Source organism: Sebastes fasciatus, chromosome 8, assembly GCF_043250625.1.
Source record: "Sebastes fasciatus isolate fSebFas1 chromosome 8, fSebFas1.pri, whole genome shotgun sequence".
Classification (NCBI taxonomy): domain Eukaryota; kingdom Metazoa; phylum Chordata; class Actinopteri; order Perciformes; family Sebastidae; genus Sebastes; species Sebastes fasciatus.
Genome location: NC_133802.1, coordinates 7534698 through 7555633, shown reverse-complemented (window position 1 = coordinate 7555633; position 20936 = coordinate 7534698). Strand labels below are relative to the sequence as shown.

Sequence of the window (20936 nt, the reverse complement as noted above, 5' to 3'; positions counted from 1 at the left end):
TCCCTGGAATGAATCATAGCTTGATAACCCCTCCCTCCTCCTCCTGCTCTCAAACACAAACAGCTCCACGCTGTCGGTTTATTTCGTTGTTCTCTCCCCTTCAGATCTACAGTTTGAAGACGGGTGTAACCAACATGGTGGTGTAGTGCAAGAGCTGACAGGCCCCATTCACTGCATAACACATGTTGTTTAGATCAGAGCTCGTTTCAGTTATAGGGAAGTGAAACTCAGAGAGTCGTTGTCACTGAGAGGTGAAATGGCGCAGAAAGGAGTTCAGCTGGAGCAGGAAACTTTCTCTTGTTCCATCTGTCTGGATCTACTGAAGGATCCGGTGACTACTTCCTGTGGACACAGCTACTGCATGAACTGTATTAAAAGCTTCTGGGATGGAGAGGTTGAGAAGAAGATCTACAGCTGCCCTCAGTGTAGGCAGACCTTCACACCGAGGCCTGTCCTGCTGAAAAACACCATGTTAGCAGTTGTAGTGGAGGAACTGAAGAAGACTGGACTCCAAGCTGCTCCTGCTGATCACTGCTATGCTGGACCTGAAGATGTGGCCTGTGATGTCTGCACTGGGAGGAAACTGAAAGCCTTCAAGTCCTGTCTGGTGTGTCTGGTCTCTTACTGTGAGAAACACCTCCAGCTGCATTACGATGTAGCTCAATTAAAGAAACACAAGCTGGTGGAGCCCTCCAAGAAGCTCCAGGAGAACATCTGCTCTCGTCACGACGAGGTGATGAAGATGTTCTGTCGTACTGATCAGCAGTGTATCTGTTATCTCTGCCCTGTGGATGAACATAAAGGCCACGACACCGTCTCAGCTGCAGTAGAAAGGACTGAGAGGCAGAGAGAGCTGGAGGTGAGTCGACTCAACATCCAGCAGAGGATCCAGGACAGAGAGAAAGATGTGAAGCTGCTCCAACAGGAGGTGGAGGCTGTCAATCGCTCTGCTGATAAAGCAGTGGATGACAGTGAGAAGATCTTCACCGAGCTGATCCGTCTCATGGAGAAAAGAAGCTGTGATGTGAAGCAGCAGGTCAGATCCCAGCAGAAAACCCAAGTGAGTCGAGTCAAAGAGCTTCAGGAGAAGCTGGAACAGGAGATCACTGAGCTGAAGAGGAGAGATGCTGAGATGAAGCTGCTCTCACACACAGAGGATCACAACCAGTTTCTACTAAACTGCCCCTCACTGTCACCACTCAGTGAATCTACATCCAGCATCAATATCCGTCCTCTGAGCTACTTTGAGGACGTGACGGCGGCTGTGTCAGAAGTCAGAGATAAACTACAGGACGTTCTGAGAGAGAAATGGACAAACATCTCACAGACAGTGACTGAAGTGGATGTTTTACTGTCACAACCAGAGCCCAAGACCAGAGCTGGGTTCTTAAAATATTCACGAGAAATCACACTGGATCCAAACACAGCAAACACGTATCTGTTATTATCTGAGGGGAACAGAAAAGTAACATTAACGATGCAACAACAGTCTTATTCTAGTCACCCAGAGAGATTCACTGGATGTTGTCAGGTCCTGAGTAGAGAGAGTCTGACTGGACGTTGTTACTGGGAGGTAGAGAGGAGAGGGGAAGGAGTTAATCTAGCAGTCGCATACAAGAGTATCAGGAGAGCAAGGATCTCGAATGAATATGAGTTTGGATACAATGAAAAATCTTGGGCGTTAGATTGTGAGAAAAACAGTTATAAATTTTTGTACAACAATGTCGAAACCCCCGTCTCAGGTCCTCAGTCCTCCAGAGTAGGAGTGTACCTGGATCACAGTGCAGGTATTCTGTCCTTCTACAGCGTCTCTGAAACCATGACTCTCCTCCACAGAGTCCAGACCACATTCACTGAGCCTCTCTATGCTGGATTTAGGCTTCATTACACGTGGGGAGGCTATGCTGAGTTCTGTAAACTGAAATAGACAGAAGTCATTTAAGGGTTCAATTCTGTGTTTTAACTCTTAAACTCATGTTGTCTCCATGTTTGTTGCTGAGAGCTGATTGTTGTGTCATTTCTTCACTGCACAGAGATCAGCTGTCAATCAAACATTATGGCGGTACTTTGACCTCTTCTCATCAGTTGTTCTGTAAATGTTTGAGTGTCTTCAGGTGGCGCTCCTTCCTGTGTCTGTTTCACTGCTCATGATGATGTTTGTTCATCTGAACTGATATTTCTCTACATGAATATGTAAACTTCTCTGTGCTCTAAAATATATTTTGTTCTTTCTGCTTTGTATTGACATTTATTTGTTTGGCAGACCTAAGAGCTTTATAAACCTGTAATTATCATGATCATAATCAATAAGGAGATCCTTCATTATTCTTGTTCACATCGCTGAGATTCTGGTCAAACAAACTGATTGTGTTGATGAAGTGAATCTGAACATGAGATCATTGAACAACAGTCATTTAACAGACTTTACTGATGGGATGTGTGAACAAACTGAAGGTTTATATAATCAATAAACAAATATGAACAAAGTATTTTCTTCCTGTCTTCATTCCAGGGTATCATACAAAGCTGATGGAGAAAATGTGAAACTAATATGAGAGAATAACTGAGGCAGTTTTTCCTCCTGAAACACCACAAAGTCCAGTGTTCATGTTTAGAGTCAGTCAGTCTCTGTCCTTTCAAATAAAACAGTTTGTCACAGAGAAATGAGCAGAGTTTTCTATCAATTGCTGCTTTTTTTCCTCTTTATTTTCTTTATGCACTTAGTCAATAAAGAGGATTTATTACACAGACTTAAAAACTGTTAAAATATTCAAAGTAATTTGGTGAAGTTTGGGTGTGAGGAAGTTTTGTTGAGTCCCGACACACATGAGACAACAGATATTGTGTTCCTGAAACACCAAAAAATCCAGTGTTCATGTTTAGAGTCAGTCGGTCTCTGTCCTTTCAAATAAAACAGTTTTTCAAAGAGAAATGTACAACGGAGTATTATGGCAACAATTAGGAAAAATAAATAAATCTTAGATTTTGAGAATAACGTCATAATATTATGAAAATAAAGTCCTTAATTTCCGAGAAAAAAAATCGTAATATTACGAGAATAAGGTCATAACTTTACGAGAATGTTTTTTAATATTACTAGAATAAAGTCATAACTTTACAAGAAAAAATCTGAATATTACAAGAATAAAGTCATAACGTTACGATTCTCGTAATATTACGACTTTATATATATACGTATACATATATATGTGTATATATATATATATACACATATATATATACAGTCGTTTGCAGTTTATGGTAGAAATCCAGTGGTGGAAGAAGTATTCAGACATTACTGGATTATTAATACTGCATTAAAGTGTAAATAGCATTTACAGTTGATATTTCTTTTCAAGATGGAGCTAATTGGGACTAATTTCTATACTGTTGGGTAGTTTAATCTAAAACAAAGCATTATAAACTGATCATGTGTTTTCTACAACACATCTTAGTTGGAATAAAAAGTACAAAGTTTCCTTCTGTAATGTAGTGGAGTAGAAGTAGAAAGTAGCATAAAATAGAAATAGTCAAGAAGCTTAGTTATCTTGCACCACTGTACAATTCACAAATACTGGTAGTGTGCTTTATATCACTGCTGATGATTTCCCATATTTTTAGAATTGTTTTCTACCTTGTAATTTTGGCATCTATCAAACTTCCCATTTGTAATCCAGGCTTCCTGTTGAAAAAAAGTTATTTTCTCAGACTTGACAAAGCTCCAGAGCCTGAAGACAGGCAGTTCCTGTTTTCTAGAACCGGGATCTGGGCTCAATGGATTTGCCAGCATCCACAGAACCATGACCATACTGAATTTGACAAAACTGCACAAAAATGAGACAAAGAAAAATAAAATATTAAGTTCAGAACTCCGAAGAGCAGATACAGTATACAAAAACCACCATGTTATAACAGAGTTTGTTCATTTAACAATTAATTCACCAGAGTCATTATGGGGGTCAAAATAAAAGAGAACAAAGACCAAACTGTGAATGGATGAATGGATGAATGGATGAATGAATGGATGGATGAATGGATGAATGGATGGATGGATGAATGGATGAATGGATGAATGGATGAATGGATGGATGGATGGATGGATGGATAATGAAAAGCTTTCATGCTGGTGCATTCAGGTGCTTGAGGAAAGCTCAGAATTCAGAGGTGGCTACTGAAAAGAACTGAAAAGTCAAACTCAGGATACAATAAAATGACAAATACATGAGAGGAACAAATGCCCTTTTTATACTATTTTTGCCTTTAAAAGTTGCTATTAGCTAAACTCTTAATTTGTGTTAAGACAGTGTCCATGCCAACACAGACTTAAATACATCTTTGGGGTAAGCTTCTAGATATTTATTATGCATGGGACAGTCTGGTTGTTTTTTCTCCTCCAATCTGTAACTACTCGGTGTTAAAAAACTGAGTATTAGGGCCACATTGAGGGGAAAAACATTTCGAGAATAAAGTCATAAATTTGCGAGAAAAAAAGTAATTTCCTCCTCCACAAAAGAGACAATTTCCTCCAGGCCCATGTGGTTCTTTCTTAGAATAAACACAGTTACTTGCACAATCTTTTCAAGGTCCTGATACTGATGATAATGTGGTGCTGATGTGCCAAAAGATGAAGTAAAATATTTCGTTAGTGAAACCTAAACTAAAGTATAACTTCACAAGATGCTCCACATTCCTCATTTTCACACAGGCGGCAGGCTGCTCTATTTCCACTCTAAAATAACACGTAAAATGACTACTTTATAATATTATGACTTTAATCTCATAATACTACGACTTTTTTTCTCATAAATTTATGACTGTATTCTCGTAATATTACAACTTTATTCTCGAAATCTCAGATTTTTTTATTTTTCAATGTGGCCCTAATACTCCGTCGTATTAAACAGAGGGACAGACCCAGAACTTTAATTTCCTTGTTGGATAATAAAATATCATCCAGGTAAACCAAAAAGAGCCTTGTGAGCATTCAAAACAAGTGATATGCATACAGAGCTTTTGCCAAAACAACTGTCATAAATGAATTAGTAATTTGTTCCCTTAAGTTAGTAAGTCGTTCCCTCAAGTTAGTAAGCCGTTCCCTCAAGTTAGTAAGTAAGTTCCCTCAACTTAGTAAGTCATTCCCTCAAGTTAGTAAGCCGTTCCTCAAGTTAGTAAGTAAGTTCCCTCAAGTTAGTAAGTCGTTCCCTCAAGTTAGTAAGTAAGTTCCCTCAACTTAGTAAGTCATTCCCTCAAGTTAGTAAGCCGTTCCTCAAGTTAGTAAGTAAGTTCCCTCAAGTTAGTAAGTAAGTTCCCTCAACTTAGTAAGTCATTCCCTCAAGTTATTAAGTCGTTCCCTCAAGTTAATAAGTCTTTCCCTCAAGTTAGTAAGCCGTTCCCTCAAGTTAATAAGTCTTTCCCTCAAGTTAGTAAGCCGTTCCCTCAAGTTAGTAACTCATTCCCTCAAGTTAGTGAGCTGTTCCCTCAAGTTAGTAAGTCATTCCCTCAAGTTAGTAAGTCGTTCTCTCAAGTTAGTAACTCATTCACTCAAGTTAGTAAGTCGTTCCCTCAGGATAGTAAGTCGTTCTCTCAAGTTAGTATCCCTCAAGTTAGTAAGTCGTTCCCTCAAGTTAGTAACTCGAGGGCACAAGTTATTTCATAGTGCACTTCCTCCAATCATTCCTGACAGTCTTGAGTTACTAACTTGAGGGAACGAGTTAATGTTAACGAGTTAATGTTAACGAGTTAATGTTGAGGATATAAATCTTACAAGTTCAGAAATGTCATCAAGTATTGACATGAAAGGAGTTGAAAAATGCAAAAGGAAATTAGTAAATAAAACAGAACAATAACTATAGCCTACAAAAATTTCAATTAGTATTTAGAATCTTGCAGGATGGTGTTAATAAACACTTTGCACCCTGTTCTGTTCAAACAGTGGTGTTTCGATAGCGTAGCTTTCTTCTCCCGGATGCAGTTCACAGATCATAAGATCAACTAGTGTAAAGTATCACACATTTTGACCATAGTGGTCAGTCCAATCCGATCCTGATCCCAACCAAGCATCCACCCTACTGTCCAGCAGCACCTTTCCGGTCATGAGATCGCCTCTTTTGGAGCATGCTGGGAAGTGTATTTCTACATTGCGCGGCTCTCACTACAGCGAATCGAGATGAAAACTCTAACTCCCAGAATGCCTCTGCTCGGTTCCCTTATTACTTCATTTCCACACTGAACAAGACACAAATGTCAGTTTTGTTAGGTTTGTAGCAGAGAGCCCCGGTCGGGTTCAGTTTGTAGGGAATGCTGAATGTTTCTTTTTGTTCGTTATATCAATTATTCGCAGCAAGGCGCTGATACAGCGGAGAATAACGATGTGTTTGGAGAGGTGGCAGCCTTTGCTAATTAAAAAGTAGCTAGTTCCTAAGTCAGCTACCAGAAGATGGGAGCTAGTTCTCTAGCCTGCTTTCATCCGTGGGAATCCCTCACTAACATCAGCTAACTTCATGTTAATAAACAACCCAGCTGGCATCAGATGCTCTGCATTAGTTAACCCAGTCTGTTAGCTAGTAACGTTACACAAACTAAACTTCAGCGATGGAAGAAGTTGACAAAATCTTGATTCACGCCCTCAAACAAGTCGGCACGTAAGTATCATTGTTTTATTCCTTTAACAGTTGTGCACAATGCTAACTTAACCCACGAGTTGTTAACCTGACATGTTATGAAGCATGCTGTCAGACATGGTGAGCTAAAGCTACAGTCAGCCCATCACATGATATCAGAGATGGTGGGTTTACTTGAGGTTGTGTGCAGTACCTTGATATGTGCTGTTTGTGCCCCACAGAGAGGTGAGCGAGGAGACCGGCAGCGTCAAACAGTTCAGCAGTGAGCTGATCGTGGAGGCGGTGGTCAGATGTATCCGGGTGATCGATCCAGGCCTGGGCAGCGGGCTGCCCACCTCACTCCCTCCGGGCATGTCTGCCCGCTTCAGGGTGGGCATGAGCCTGGCACAGGCCTGTCAGGTAAGACCCCTCTGAGCTATTATGACCCAAACTTATTTAGGATGACAATGAGAGTTCATTATTAGACCCTCTAGTATAGGCAGCAAAAAAGACGCCAGTAGTATGCTGAAGCAGCAGCTATAGCATGTGACTGAAAAACAGTCACATGGAAGTTTAATGTTCAACATTAAAGAGACTGTTTGTAACTTTCAGAAATGCTTGTTAACAGCGATACCTGTGGTCATTAAGTTAACGAAAGTCAGCATCGGGTTTGCGCTTGCTCGCTCAAAACAGTGAGGTGACACACGTCAGCTAAAAGCACAATATCACTCTATATTTCACCTGCTTGGCAGTAATGTTAGCTGACCAGACCATGGTCTCTCCGTGAATCAATGCTGATCGTTGTGTTGGCTTTTCCTGCTTCAGCCCCGGAGAAACGTTATTGTCTCCCGACTGCGCCTGCAGGGAGACACCGGCACCCGGTCGGAGACTATAACGTAACTCGCTGCGGAGCCCCGTCACTTCACAAGACACGGAAAACCTCCGTTGGTCTGGAGGAGCTGCAGCATTTATTTCTGCACAAACGTCCACTGTACATTCACTAGATATTCTCAGAGCTAAACTAACTCTTCTGCAGTGTGGAGTGTGCGCGCATGCACGTCTAGAGGTGGAGCGAGACAGCGAGAACGTGCGTGGTGTGTGAGTGAAGACAAGCAGGCAGAGGAACAGAGTATAGCAGAGACTCCGGCAACACGCGAGCGCGCATGGGATCCCGACCCGGTAGATTTATATGTGTGAAAAGTTACAAACAGTCCCTTTAACAGATGGAAGCTTTTTAACGCAGCTCTCCAGTTTACACAAATAGGTCTTTACTAGTAGGTACAGTAGCTACATAGTACACTATGTCAGTAATTGGCCGGAGGGATGATTACAGTTAGAAAGACTGCCATTAAAGCAGCAGTGGGTAGAAATGGAGCAAATCTGATTTAAAAAAAAAAGAAGAAGTTATTTTTATAAAATTGTCACTTTATCCTGACAGTAGTGCATGAGACAGGTAATCTGAAAGAAACCATGTGCCTCTGTGTCCTCCGGTGCTCCTAATGGCATCTGCAAGATTTCACCGGAGGAAAACAACCAATCAGAGCTGATCTGGAGTCTGCTGTCCAGCAGCCGTCTATGAGAGCCGGCTGTAAATCACTCGCGAACTCCGACCAAACGGTCAAACTAGGCAGCGCTGATCAAATATGAATCAATGATCTGTCACTGTAATGCCTATTTCTCTCCTCAGATGTTTTCAGAAACATCTTGTAGTGTACTGTTTAGCTGTAAAATGAGAAAGTTTGTGACACGGCAGCCATGTTGAAATCAGTTGACGAAATACCAAGCACCGCCCACCAGCTGGTGCACAGCCAATAGGAACGCTCTCTCTCTGAAATGACCTGTGATTGGCCAAAGTCTTCCGTCACAGGCTAGATTTTCTAAAGCCTGAAAACAGAGCCATGAGGAGGTGCAAAAGTCTAGTTTTCTCTCAGAACACTTGAATTACAACATGCTGAAAGATTACTGTGGAATTTTTGCCCAATGATGCCAAAAATGTTCTGCCCACTGAAGCTTTAAAGGCAAGATTTTTTTGTTAATTCTTGACCTTGGAAACAGTAGTTTCAAAGTGGCAATCTCGAAGATTTTCATTTAGATAAATGTCTGTTAAGTCACTTTCTGTCACCGAAGGATGTAACACAATGGTGATTGAGCCTATGGTCCACTGATGAATGTGTTGCAGTATTTATATATTTGCAGAACTGGGTGTCTGTGGCGACAGTCCCGGAAAAAAACATTACAGTTTTTCTCCATTGTGTACACACAAAAAAATGTAACTATGCACACAGTTTTGAAAACTTGAAGCTCACGTATTAACAAAAAAACTCCAGCGACAGGGCAACAGTCTACAAGTTGTTTTCAATGGAAGCCGGTGACATGAAGCTACAAACTGACAGCCAACGCATGGCGCTGTTTGACGGGCGTGACGTGCTTCAAATCAAAGTTGAGCTGGTCTCAACTTTTTCCAGCACTCAATGATGCTGTGATGCGACAACCAGTCATATGTTTAGTTTCACCCTGCTCTAAAAAAATGCTGTTAGCCAGTTCCCAGCGCTATTTAACAACTACGTCAACGAGCGCTTGAGCAACACGCAGACTCGGTGACAATGTAGCTGGCCACGCTGGCTGTTTTTTTTTGCTTTTGTCGCTCATAGTGTGAACATAGCTTAAGCACAATTCTAATGTTTTCACTCAAAAATCAATACTAAACCAACCAGGGCTGAAATCTTAAGGATTGTCACTTTGAAAGCTAACTCAAAGTCCACTTACTAGGTTGTTCTGGAGCTTTTAGCCACATCTCATGGTTTTTGTCATTAGGTGGAATTTGCTCAGTTGCAAATGACAACTGATGCGAACTCTGAGCAAATTACAGCCACAAAGGAAGATCATGACATGTGGTTGAAATCTGTGGAAAAAGCATGTAAGTGGACCTTGAATTAAGGTTTTGTTAAATGAAATGTCATCTTGAAACATATTATATTTTAAAAATCCTTTTTAGTTTTAGAGTGCTTTCCAGGACACTTAAGGACGCTTAATTATTAGTACAGAGAGTTGTAGGCAAAGTTCAGATGTGCCCATATGAGTAGCTGGATGAGTTCCCTATTAGTATTCCTAATATGTCAAACTGTTGGTTTCCAGGACGTTGGTTATAAAGGAGAGATAGGCTACCAGACTTTTCTGTACAGCAATGAGCCAGAGATCCGCTCCCTGCTCATGTTCCTGGTGGAGAAGCTGCCCAGAGAAAGTGCAGAAGCCTCAGACCAGCCAACAGGTACAGAGCACCAGTCTGTCTATACACACAGTTTTCGTATCACCTCTCCTCAGAGAAATAAGTGCTGTTATTTGTGCCATAACGTTATATACTATAATCCTGTTTTGTAGCTATAACGTATAATATAATCAAAAATAACTGCACGTAAAGTCAGTGGTTGTTTCTGCAAGTTGTTTAACAACTAAACTGTAGTTTTGAAGACGTCATAATCCTGAAGTAGACTTCTATCCAAACAAAGATGGCAGCTAGATAAATGAGCAGCTTTGGTTACGGAGTACCACTGTTTTTGTGGTCAACCAAACTTTATTCTCGTAATATTACGACTTTTTTTCTCGTAAAGTTATGACTTTATTCTCGTAATATTACATTTTTTTTCTTGTAAATTTATGAGGGCAGGCAGTTACAATGGCATCCCGAAGCAGTGGTGGGATTTTATGTTTGGTAACAGATATTAGAATAAAATGCATGTGTTGTGAACAAATATATATTTTTATAAAAGATGAACTCATTTATAATTTAATCGTTTCCGTGGTGTTTTATTTACGCCCCGCATAACTTTTAATTAAGGAAATAATTTTATTGTAGAAAAAATAGTCATTTTATTATTGGAGCGGTCAGCATTTACATAGGGGTGTCACGATATACTGTTATTGACAATAACCTTGATATTTAAAAAAATAAATATTGTTATCATGGTAATAATACTCATGATAATATCTTGTAAATAATCCAGCACCTCTTAAATCATTTTATATATACAGTTATGGTTATAGACTCTCTCTCTCCACCTGCCTACACTTACACTCATATTTTGAGTGTAATTCATTTTGCCAAATAGGAGACAAAACGCACAATAAACTAAGTTAAAGATGACTGATTTTTTTTTCCAAATTTCTATAGATATTGCAATAATATTGTTATCATTAATTATTTTGGCCATGATAATCATGTAATGAAAATCTGATATTGTGAAAGCCCTAATGGTAGACAAGTGAAAAAATGGAGCCTGATTTAAAAAATATAGGAATTATGATGTAAGAAAGACCGGAATCACACAATGTTGATATTTTTATCTATGCAGGGGGACCTTATGATTTATAATAACCTTATTTAAGATTGTTTGTTTTTCACTAAAAAAAGATGTCATATCTGTGAGACAATAAATACATTTATAAGGTTTAGTGATTCCAGTATGTTTCAGTTCAGAGTTTTAAGCATATTTTGATGATTATCGGGATGATATTGTGGATCGCAATTATTTTGGCCAGGATAATAGTGATGTGAAATTTTCATATCGTCCCATGCCTGGTTGACATAGACCACATTATATTCAGTGTGTTTTGTACAGGCAGGATTTGAGACTTGTGTGATGTGAGAAACAGCCTTCTGTGTATTTCTATTTCTGTAATTTCTTGAGGAAAGTACCAGCTTATTTCTGGGCCTTGCAGGTAATCATCAATGCTCTCTAAAAGCTGAAAGCCAGAGCAAGCATAATACTGCTACTATACGGTTTCTAAAAAAACAACAGAAGATAAGAAAGGATCCTACACACCGTTCAGTGCTTCCAACTCCAATATTTTAGTAGCAAAACTATTTGCTCTGACATGTACCTGAGAAACAAACTTGTTTTTTTGCTGAAATGTACTAGTGGCAAGTTTTGAACAGTTGGCAGGATCCTCTCACAACTATTACGGTCTGTTAAGTATATTGGTCCCCGTGTAAATATATCATAATGATTAAGAATGTATATGTTGATTTAGTGTGATCAGTCAGTCGCACATAAGAAGTCAATAATCAAAATCTGTCCCAGAAAACTGTACTTTTGCACGTCTGGAGGTTTAAAACAAAACATTGTACCATGAAGGAACAGATTAAGAAACAGTAACACAGTTCTACAGAAATGAGGAAATGCTGTTGTCCGCTCTACTACGGATGTTGGCATGACAAGGCATTTTGTCATGACTTGCCACTTATTGATGAGTCATACAAAGCTGTCGTCTCTTCCTGTAGGTAAATCGGTGGTCCTCCAGAGAGCCATCGCTGCTGCAATCAAAGCCCAGCTGGTTGTGCCCTGGCTGCCTCCAAACTGCAGACTGCCACTGCACGGTGAAACACAAGTAAACTCTTTAAAGTTGCATTTTGAAGTCTGAAAAAAACACTTTATTACATGGGGAAGTCTATCAGCAGTGGAATGGCGAGAGTGGCCGATCCAGGCATATTTAGATGAATCAGATTTCAGTTTATTGAATCTGTAAAGATGCCTTCAAAAAGGACCCACTGTTTTCTTTTAGGCTTTGTAGCACACTATTTGGCAGTTAGCGAGGGCCAGCACACTTCTGGCCAGGGTCAGAGTGCTTTCAATAATATTGATAAAGTAATGCAGGATGACAACCGCTCCCCCTGTCTTAACCTTGCTAAGGTGCTGGAAGAATCAATGAGTCCAAAGGATGATAGAAAAGATATCCGCACACCTAGATCTATGCAGTATTCCACTTTATTCTACACCTTCGGTCTGTCAGACCTTCATCAGAGCATACATCATGCTCTTAACTTGACTTAACATTGGATTTAACTCTATCAGCAGATAATCAGTAGGAAACAACTTGAGTTGGGGTCGGGTCATTCTTAGTGATTTAAATGATTGAGTCTTGATTTTGACTTTCATCTCCGCCTCTGGATGCATGATATTAACTTGTTTATTTAGAATATATAACCTGCCCAGAGAGAGTCTGTCGGTTTCTGACAAGCTATTTGTTTTTCCTGTTCAGAGTCCAGGAGCATTGCACAGCTTCCACGTCCAGCCTCTCAGTTTACCACACTGCACTAAAGGTCCAGGAAAGAAGCAGCTGAAAGGTGGGCCTCCTACTGCACATTTAGATCTCAGTTGTTTCACCATGGTCACCTCAGAGTTTTGTTGTCATTATTGTGGTCTAAAATTATAAAAATAAATTAGCAACTGTCCTTATGAATAATTATTCATAATTGCCTTGAAACTAGCGATTGAGACCATAAAGTCATCAATATATACATAGTGTTTACTGAGGTAATAAATCAAGTGAGAATTAGGCTCATTTTTTTTATAGACTTGTATACAATTGGACTTCTTTTTGCAACCAGAAGAGTTGCCCCCTGCTGGCTATTAGAAAGAATGCAGGTTTAAGGCTTCACTTTTCAGACCCGGAGGTTATCCCACTAGTGACAATGCTTCACAGATGTGGTACTTTTTGGGCTCTGAAATAAGTGTGTGTGTGTTTGTGTGCGCGTTGTGATTTCAGAGGTGAAGGACTACCAGCGAGATATTCTTCCTCCTGTGACCGCCCAGCCTTCCCATCATGCCTCTGTGGTGGCGTCCATACTGGAGCAGCACACAGCTGAGCTGAGCGCTGCTCAGGAGTGGGACAACGAGTGGAACAGTCAGGGACTTTTGTCTCGCCTCACACCACAGGCAATTCCTCACACTCACTACAATCCCATTTACTTACTACTGCGCTTTTGATCCTCTGAACATAAGTCTGAAATAGTTTTTTTTCTCAAGTGATTGACAGTCGATCATGCAGTTGCCTGGCAACAGCAAGACATCAGTCCTGCCACGAGATCAAACTGCATGTGTGAATTAGTGTAAATTCTCAGATAAAAGCCAGTATTGAAATAATACCCAGCGCAAACAAATAAAGGCTGGGTGTTATTACCTGTAATAGCTATGTCTATACAGTATATTCAGTATATACATCTTTATATAAACTGCATGAGTAGCAAATTAAAATGGAAGCAGATCATAAAAAGTATTAACTATTACTAGGACTGTCAAAGTTAATGCGATAATAACAAGTTAACGCAAAATCGCTTTAACGCCACTAATTTCTTTAACGCATTAACGCAATCAATCTTCTGGAGGTTGTAGCGGGCTCAGTTTTAAAACTAGAGTGAAGATACTGGTATCATAAGAAATCCACTGGCACCAACCAATGTCATACTAGCTTGTCGGGAAGGAGGTGAAATAACGCTCCAAACCTGCGCTAAATTTTGGCGAGGAAAAACTGTCATGGCCATTTTCAAGGTGCTCAGGGGTTTTATGAGTACCCACGAGTCTCCCCTTTACAGACATACCCACTTTATGATAATCACATGCAGTTTGGGGCAAGTCATAGTCAAGTCAGCACACTGACACTGACAGCTGTTGTTGCCTGTTGGGCTGCAGTTTGCCATATTATGATTTGAGCATATTTCTTTATGCTGAATGCAGTACCTGTGAGGGTTTCTGGACAATACTTGTCATTGTTTTGTGTTGTTAATTGATTTCCAATAATACATATATACATATATTTACATAAAGCAGCATATTTGCCCACTCCCATGTTGATAAGAGTATTAAATACTTGACAAATCTCCCTTTACATTTTGAACAGATACAAAATGTGTGATTATTTTGCGATTAATCGCGATTAATCACGCTTAAATATTTCAATCGACTGACAGCCCTAACTATTACACTATTTATTATTAACACCAATAACACAATTTACAGTAGCACTATGGTGTGCCTTGTGATTTTTTATAGTACTGCAGTGTTAATCCACTAGAAGAATTCTCATTTCACACACCTTGCTTGTAGGTAAGGATGTGCCAGAACTCTGCGTTGATGTGATCATTTTCTTGGGTCACTAGTACTAGCTTCTCTCCTTGCTGTAATATGATCTTCACACAGCTTTCTGGATCTTCACACAGCTTTCTGTAGTCACTTGATTCCATTCGCATTAGGGAGTCTAGTAGTTGAAATGTGTCTTTGTGGGCATAGAGGTGACATAGTTGGTCCTGTGGGACTAGTAAGGTAGAAACCACATGCTCTGCCTATACATACATCGAAGGTTACAGTGTTTACATGTTGTCACGTTAGATCGTCTATACCTGTTCAGGATAGGCTGTTATACTATAACCATGTTTATAACAAACCATACCATGTTAAATTAGTCTGTCTGTCGTTGAACAGGAGTATCGCTCAAGGAAACTGTCCCGGCTGCGCAAACGCATCGAGGAGCAGCTGCGTTCCGCTGCACTGCCCTCTCCTGAAAGTGCCTTTGGGGGTCCTCGCTCCACCTCTGACCTGTCTGAGCTACTGCAGGCCTTCAGAGGCTCCGCCCCCTCTGACCACATCCTGACCAAGGGCACCCACTTCACCCACACACAGAAGTTCACCTTCACACAGGTGAGGACCGCGCCGCACGGCGTGCTTTAAAACAAATTTCTCTGCAGTAAGTTTCATGCTCTGTTTGTGTATGTGTGTGTGTGTGTGTCCTTTCAGCAGGCGGCAGCGGCAGTAACAAGCTCCCCCATCCCCTCTGGCCATCAGTCAGAGAGCGATATCCAGCTCCGTCAGCAGGAGGAGCAGCTTTCACTCCAGCAGCAGTTCCAGCAGCTCTCCAGTGATGTTGAGCAGCTAGCAGCAGACATGAAGCACATGAGTGTCACTAATGCACAGGTAACACACACGCACACACCCACCCAAATGACTAATGACATAGCCTAGACATGATTCAGTTACTGTAAGCTAGTGGCCCGGATGTTCGCTAAGTGCATTTGCTCTTCTAAACCAGCAAATGTTGGAATAGTATGTGATGGGAGCTGTAGGGAACAGGGGTGGGGGTGGGGGTGGGCGCCCCAGTGTCAGACCTGCATGTAGAAACATCCTTTTAAGGGAAAGGGGTTAACACTAATGTATTTGATTATTGTTCCATATGTGTGATGTTTTTTGATGCAGGTGTTGGGTGAGTTGAAGCAGAGAGAACTGGGGAACTCTGAAAGAGAAGAGAAGATGCAGGTGAAGAAGAAAACCATCGACCTGTTGCCAGATGCAGACGACAACCAGCTGAAGCTTCAGGTAGGGAGGGCTGAGTGAGATCTCTGATAACTGCTGTTAGAGACCTGTCATCAAACTCGGCAGGGCACTCAGATTTAGTGGGAACCCGTGTTTCTCTTCCTCCAGGCTCTGGTGGAGGCCAGTGCCAAGCGGGTGGTGAACCTGGCCTCTCAGTGGGAGAAACACCGCGCTCCACTCATCGACGAGCACCGCAGACTCAAAGAAATCTGCGGCAACCAAGATGTAAGTGGTGCCTTACGACAGATTTGTCACTTAATTTGTTACAGTTAAAAAAACACTTTTTGATTCTGATCAATTGTGTCCATTTTCCTCAGCTGGAATCATCCAGAAAGCTGTCTGAAATCAAGTCTCTGCATGACAAAATCCGAGTGTCTACAGAGGAGGCCAAGAAGAAGGAAGAAATCTACAAACAACTGGTAATGGACTGAACTTACATTTCATTTGAATGCTTGCAATTAACTTTTAGCTGATCTTTATTACTTAAAGGTTACAGTTGCAAGTGTCATTTTTGACACAGGTTTGTTTCAAAGTTAATTTCTCTGCACAATTCGTTGTGTTTTCCGCACCGTGCTGAATGGGCTAAATGTGTGTTTGACTGTTTGTTTTGTGCCTGTTCTCATCCAACGTAGGTAACGGAGTTAGAAAATCTTCCTCAGGACGCGTCTCGGTCAGCATACACTCAGAGGATTCTAGAGATCGTCAGCAACATCAAGAAGCAGAAGGAGGAAATTACAAAGGTACGTAATAACAATACATAACTGGAAATAAGTAATACATAAACCAAGCAAGGAAATGCACAGGGCTAGCTTTTAACAGATCCAGTTTGTAAGACAGAGGTGGACTTCTGTCAGTCAGTGAGAAAGTTCTCTGCACAGCAGTATAATGGCCCGGTCACACCAGCAACGTCCATTATCCATCTATCCATTAACTTCCACTTATCCGGGGCCGGGTCGCGGAGGCACCAGGCTTAGCAGGATATTCCAGACATCCCTCTACTCAGCAACATTTTCCAGCTCTTCCTGAGGGACCCTGAGGCGTTCCCAGGAAGTATATAATCTCTCCAGCGTGTTCTGGGTCTACCCCGGGGCCTCTTACCAGTTGGACTTGCCCAGGAAACCTCCAAAGGGAGGCGTCCAGGAGTCATCCTGATCAGATCCCCGAACCACCTCAGCTGGCCCCTTTCGACGCGAAGGAGCAGCGTCTCTACACCGAGCTCCCTCCGGAAGCTCATGTTGGTCACTTGTATCCGTGATCCCATTCTTTCGGTCACTACCCAAAGCTCATGACCACAGGTGAGGGTTGGAACGTAGATGGACTGGTAAATCAAGGGGGTTTGCCTTCCAGCTCAGCTCCCTCTTCACCACAACAGTCTGGTACAGCGCCCGCATAACTGCTGAATCCGCACCGAAAACGCCTTTCCATCTCCTGCTACATTTTACCCTCACTCGTGAACAAGACCCCGAGATACTTGAACTCCTTCGCTTGGGTCAGTGACTGACTCCCCACCTGGAGGGTGCAATCCACCGCTTCACACTCGGCTACAAACCGCCAGCCAGTGTGTCAGAGTAGGGGGGTCCTTTCTGCATCAGTTCCTCGCAATTGCCTTCCTGGTTGCTGCTTGTGCCTCACTATAAAAAAAGTTGCTCCGATGTCTTTAGAGGACAAAAATGTCAACCATTTTGAAGGGAAAACAATTCATTTCAGTGACATGACTGCTTCAGTGGATCAAATCTTTAAGTATGTGCTGTGTATCAGCGGTAACATCCCCTCATCAACACTGTGTTCACTTTCCTTGCAGATTTTGTGCGACACTAAGGAGCTCCAGAAAGAGATCAACAGCCTGACAGGAAAACTGGACAGGACCTTCGCTGTGACTGACGAGCTGGTCTTCAAGGTAGCAGAGTTGTTTCAGTACTTACTTAATTAAATAGAGTAATTTCTCACAACTATAGAACTCACACATCAGCTAGGTGCAGACCTCCTATTGTCTCATGCTTTTAGAAACATAATACTCAATTATAGCTGCTAGTGCAGCTGTGTGTCGGGGCCAGGCATTTTGAGGAGGAAGAAGGAGGAAGATGGAAAAAAAGGAGGACAAATGACAGTTCAGGACATTCCATCATCATTAGTTCTTTAAGGCGTTAGCATGTTCGTTCTGCCTCAAACTCACAACCTCAGACACGAAGGGCAGGTCACTATCTCGGTGAGCTTACTGCTCGGGGAAACTGCACTTCGCACTATGACATCACACTATGACTGAGGCAATCGCCAGGGTTGCATGTAAAAGCAGATTTCAAACTGGTGTCAAAAAATTCAGTTTTCGAGACACAATTTTGAGAATTTGCGTTTCTTCATCTAGACAACACAGAGATGTCAGTAATTTATTTAAATAAGGATTGATTGCTCCATAAGTGACAAACTGATGTTTAAAAATGCTTGATTTCCATTAACTGCAATGGTTCACATGAGGATAGAATTCAAAATACTGTCAGAAATACAGATTTTGAGACAAAATTCTGTAATTTACCACCCTACATCTACCATGACCTGAAAATGTTTTCATATACTTTTATGAACATTGGAGTTTCATTTAGCAAGAATTTGCAGTAGCTGTGTACAGTACTGTTTACACTAAAACGTTTTGATGGACTATGGGCTCAATTTTTGATAATAATAAAATCTGTCTAGATCGTTGGATCGACAGTCTGAACATGCAGCGGAGCAAGTTTGGTGTCAATTGAGCAAAACGTGGGAGGAGATAGGTTTAATGAGTTTTACAGTTTTTGTGTGATGGACTTCATAATTCCTGCCAGGTTGAAGCATTTGAACATTTCTGCTCACTTGGGCTACATGTTGGTGGACGAGGCAAAGTTGTAGCACGTACGGCTGATTTGTTATGAATTTTCAAAGTTTTAAACTTTAGGCGTTTGCTGTAGCGCCACCATCGGGACTATTGGCCCACAAAGCCAGTTGAGGAAGTTTAGCATAGGACTGGACCTATGTGCAAAGTTTGGTTTGTTTTCATGCATGGGAAGACAGATTTGCTAATAATAATAATAATATTGACAAATAAGAGGGACCAGTAGCGTAGCTGCCCGGCCCCTAATGACCTCAATGATCTCAGGATGCCAGATTGATTTTTATTTCATCATGGTTGCATAACCAGTGCCAATCCAAATTCTTACAGTTATGTCTTCAGCTGTTAAAAAATGTTCCATACATGAAAATAACAAACAATAAAAATGAACACTGCTGTAATAACTGGCCCTTGACTGAACCTCATGATCGACCCCTACTTAATACTAACAACAATATCAACGTATGGGCTTTGCTTCATCTTCATGGGGTTAATTGAAGTTCATTTCATTACAAAAGAAATTGTCAAATAGGTGAGCAATTCTTTCTAGAACCAGTATACTGTATGTGCTCTTTAAGGATTCTTGAAATATTTGTTTTCTGTATGTGTTCTTTGACAAAGCAATTTTTCATGTATTAATTAATTCCTTTTTGTCATTTAGGACGCCAAAAAAGATGAATCCGTCCGCAAATCCTACAAGTACCTGGCTGCCCTGCATGAAGTATGTATCATCATGTCCGTCTGACTTTCTTAGAGTTCATCTTACCTGTTGCTCTCATCAGAGAATGTGTTACATGTCATCTCTCCATCTTGCGTTCTTCTACAGAACTGTAATCAGCTGATCCAAACCATCGAGGACACCGGTACAATCTTGAGAGAGATTCGAGATCTAGAGGAGCAGGTAGGATTTCCCGTTCGTCACGTCATACACTGTTTTCTGTGTTACACAGATGTCACATGAGAAGATCAATATCCGTTTCATCTTTGGGTCCGGTACAGACGGAGCTGTAGGAGGTTGTCAGCCTAGCTTAGCCTAAAGACTGGGAGCAGCCTAGCACCATTTCACTTGCTGTCAAAGCCCATCTTGTTTACATATATCATTTGTATTTAACAAATATAGAAATACAAATTAATTTTGTTGTTACAGTAGCAACACCAAAATAAGTGCCAGCGAAAGGAATACAACATACTGCTGCAGTTATCAGTCTTTATACAAAGGTTTTATTAGTGATGGGTTTTTATAAGCAGTCCATTTTTCCTTTAGCTCCTGTCATAACCCGGCCCGTGGGCCGTGACAAAAACGGGAACGAACACAAGAAGCAAAATGATGTAAATTATTTATTACAACAAAACATAAACTAAGAAGTAAATTCAGGTATGAAGTTTGTTAGTGAAAATCAGTGCTTGTATAATGTAGTGTGAGGCAGCAGCACGTTCAGAAGTACAATTAAGTCATTTATTTCAACGGCATCTTAAATTGTCCACAGATTGAGACAGAAAACGGTAGTAAAACTGTGGCTAACCTGGAGAGGATTCTCGATGACTACAAGGCTATTCGACAGGAGAACTCTGCACTCGCTGCCAAAGTCCGAGAAGGCTGAAGGACGCCCCCGGCTTGCTCCACTCCACCTGCTGAGGTAAAAACCTGGAGCCATACAGACCTGAATGGGACTGAAACAGCACTCCAGTTTTCACACTGAAGAGACTGCTGTTCATTAACACTGCCCTCTGTTGCCATTGGAGACCTGCTTTTCTCTTAGAAAAGGCGAGCTGATTTTTGAACCATGGAACTAACCTGACATTTAAATGCACAACTCTGTATGGATGGATGAAGATGACAATTGGTGTTTCATTTCAAACTGATTTCTACGGCTGGACTCTGCTCTCTTGAGGGTCCATGCACTGGTTTGATTGCTCTGTACCCAAATGAAACACAGCAGTGGGACGGCAGAGGGTGCTGTCAGACCTTTTTCCTGTTCAAATGTAAAGTCATTCATATTGATGTATGAAATGTTTTCATAAGATATCTTGATTAAAATCAAATCTTTGACTGGGAAATTTTTAATATTGGAATTATTCCACCACTTTCAGACACTAGCAGTTCCTTCATTGTCATGCTTATATTTGAACTGAGTATGTTGAGTGAATGGCATTTGAATGTAGTCCATTAATAATACTGTCCAGCCCCATCAGCAAAGTATTGTTGTATATATGGTACCAGCTTGAATAAAGATGCCTTACAAACTTGAAGAGCAGCTCTTGTTATCCTTAGGAAGACGCTGGTCACGATGAGTGGACCTACTGTCGTCGAGATGCTGTCGACTTTTGAAAATTCAA

General features: G+C 41.2%; 2 protein-coding genes across 3 annotated transcripts; both read left to right on the top strand.

Annotated features, from left to right (window-relative positions):
* Nucleotides 1-57: 57 nt before the first annotated feature.
* On the top strand, nucleotides 58-2489 carry LOC141772259 (tripartite motif-containing protein 16-like). Its single transcript, XM_074643057.1, has one exon. It carries the CDS (start codon nucleotides 257-259, stop codon nucleotides 1925-1927), a length of 1671 nt encoding a protein of 556 aa, XP_074499158.1. The 5' UTR covers nucleotides 58-256; the 3' UTR covers nucleotides 1928-2489.
* A 3724-nt stretch (nucleotides 2490-6213) lies between these two features.
* On the top strand, nucleotides 6214-20849 carry ccdc22 (CCC complex scaffolding subunit CCDC22). Of its 2 annotated transcripts, none has more exons than XM_074643054.1 (16): nucleotides 6214-6641; nucleotides 6842-7019; nucleotides 9735-9867; nucleotides 11878-11984; nucleotides 12636-12720; nucleotides 13143-13312; nucleotides 14855-15070; nucleotides 15170-15343; nucleotides 15623-15742; nucleotides 15848-15964; nucleotides 16057-16158; nucleotides 16372-16479; nucleotides 17541-17636; nucleotides 19261-19320; nucleotides 19426-19500; nucleotides 20087-20849. In XM_074643054.1, exons 1-16 carry the CDS (start codon nucleotides 6592-6594, stop codon nucleotides 20198-20200), a joined length of 1905 nt encoding a protein of 634 aa, XP_074499155.1. In that variant the 5' UTR covers nucleotides 6214-6591; the 3' UTR covers nucleotides 20201-20849. The 2 variants fall into 2 exon arrangements, with proteins under 2 accessions (XP_074499155.1, XP_074499154.1); XM_074643053.1 differs by having other exon boundaries at nucleotides 15167-15343.
* The last annotated feature ends 87 nt before the right edge of the window (nucleotides 20850-20936 follow it).